General features: G+C 49.4%; 1 protein-coding gene across 1 annotated transcript in view; it reads left to right on the top strand.

The window, feature by feature from the left end:
- Positions 1–6: 6 nt before the first annotated feature.
- LOC104164359 (glycerol-3-phosphate dehydrogenase [NAD(+)], cytoplasmic-like) overlaps positions 7–969 on the top strand; it is a gene marked incomplete at its 5' end in the record, with an annotated part of 2,652 nt that continues 1,689 nt past the window's right edge. The window contains one exon of the mRNA XM_009703660.1: positions 7–118. Within this exon, the coding sequence (XP_009701962.1) occupies positions 7–118 (112 nt within the window). The remainder of the gene's footprint in view (positions 119–969) is intronic.

Genomic DNA, 969 nt, shown 5'->3' with positions numbered 1-969 from the left:
GGGCTGAGGCTGATCTCAGACATTATGCATGAGAAACTGGGAATAGAGATGAGTGTCCTCATGGGGGCCAATATTGCTAGTGAAGTGGCAGAAGAGAAGTTCTGTGAAACAACCATTGGTAAGGAGCCAACATCCCTCCTCATTAGTAGCCTTCGTTTCTGACGAGCAGGAAGAGGCAAAGGGGCGGGCATGGTGCAGCTTAAACTACTGCTGCCTCGGCTGAGCTGACCCTTCTTCCCTGTGCAGGCAGTGAGATTCCACAGGAGCTGGATGAACTCGTTCACAGGGTTTATGATTGCTCGCTTCATTAAAAACAGAGTTGCATGTCTAAAAGTTCCTGCCAGCACAGACTCTGAGCATCAGGCATTCTGCCTGGCACAGATTAAAGGGGTAGACACCAAGAAACCCTTTAGAAATAGAGTTCCTACCTTCATTTCCTTGGGTTTCAGGGGACGCTCACCTGGATCTCACGTTCTTGCCAGCCAGGGCTGCTTGAAAGTTCATCTGGCAACCGTTCCTAACATCCTCCGCATTGTTTGTGAATCATGCCCAGCAGCCAAAACTAATAGAACCATTTGCTGGGTTAGAAGTTGCAGGATTCAGAGTGTATTTTAAACAAAAGCAAACATGCTGTGCAGGAGGCTGCAGAGACTGGAGAGGTGCAAGCAGAGCACGCTGTCACTGCGAGCACACAGAAACGCTCTGTTGCAGGGTGCTGCAGGGAGAACAGCAGTGGCCAAACCCAAATTTGCAACCTTTGAAGATGCCTTTAATGGACTGGGCATGTCATTTCTGTCTTGCTTGACACAGCAGTAGGCATTGTCTCTGTCTTCTGGGAATTCCAAGGTTGAACCTTGCTTATCTTCCAGGCAATGTGTGCTTGGCACTTTGTGGACCTGCAGATGTTTAGCAACATCCATCAGCTGGGCAATAGGTTCCCCTTGCTGCACTAGCTGCAAGGGCTGTGCT

Source organism: Cariama cristata, unplaced genomic scaffold, assembly GCF_000690535.1.
Source record: "Cariama cristata isolate BGI_N322 unplaced genomic scaffold, ASM69053v1 scaffold36877, whole genome shotgun sequence".
NCBI lineage: Eukaryota > Metazoa > Chordata > Aves > Cariamiformes > Cariamidae > Cariama > Cariama cristata.
This window is presented reverse-complemented; position numbering and strand designations above follow the sequence as displayed.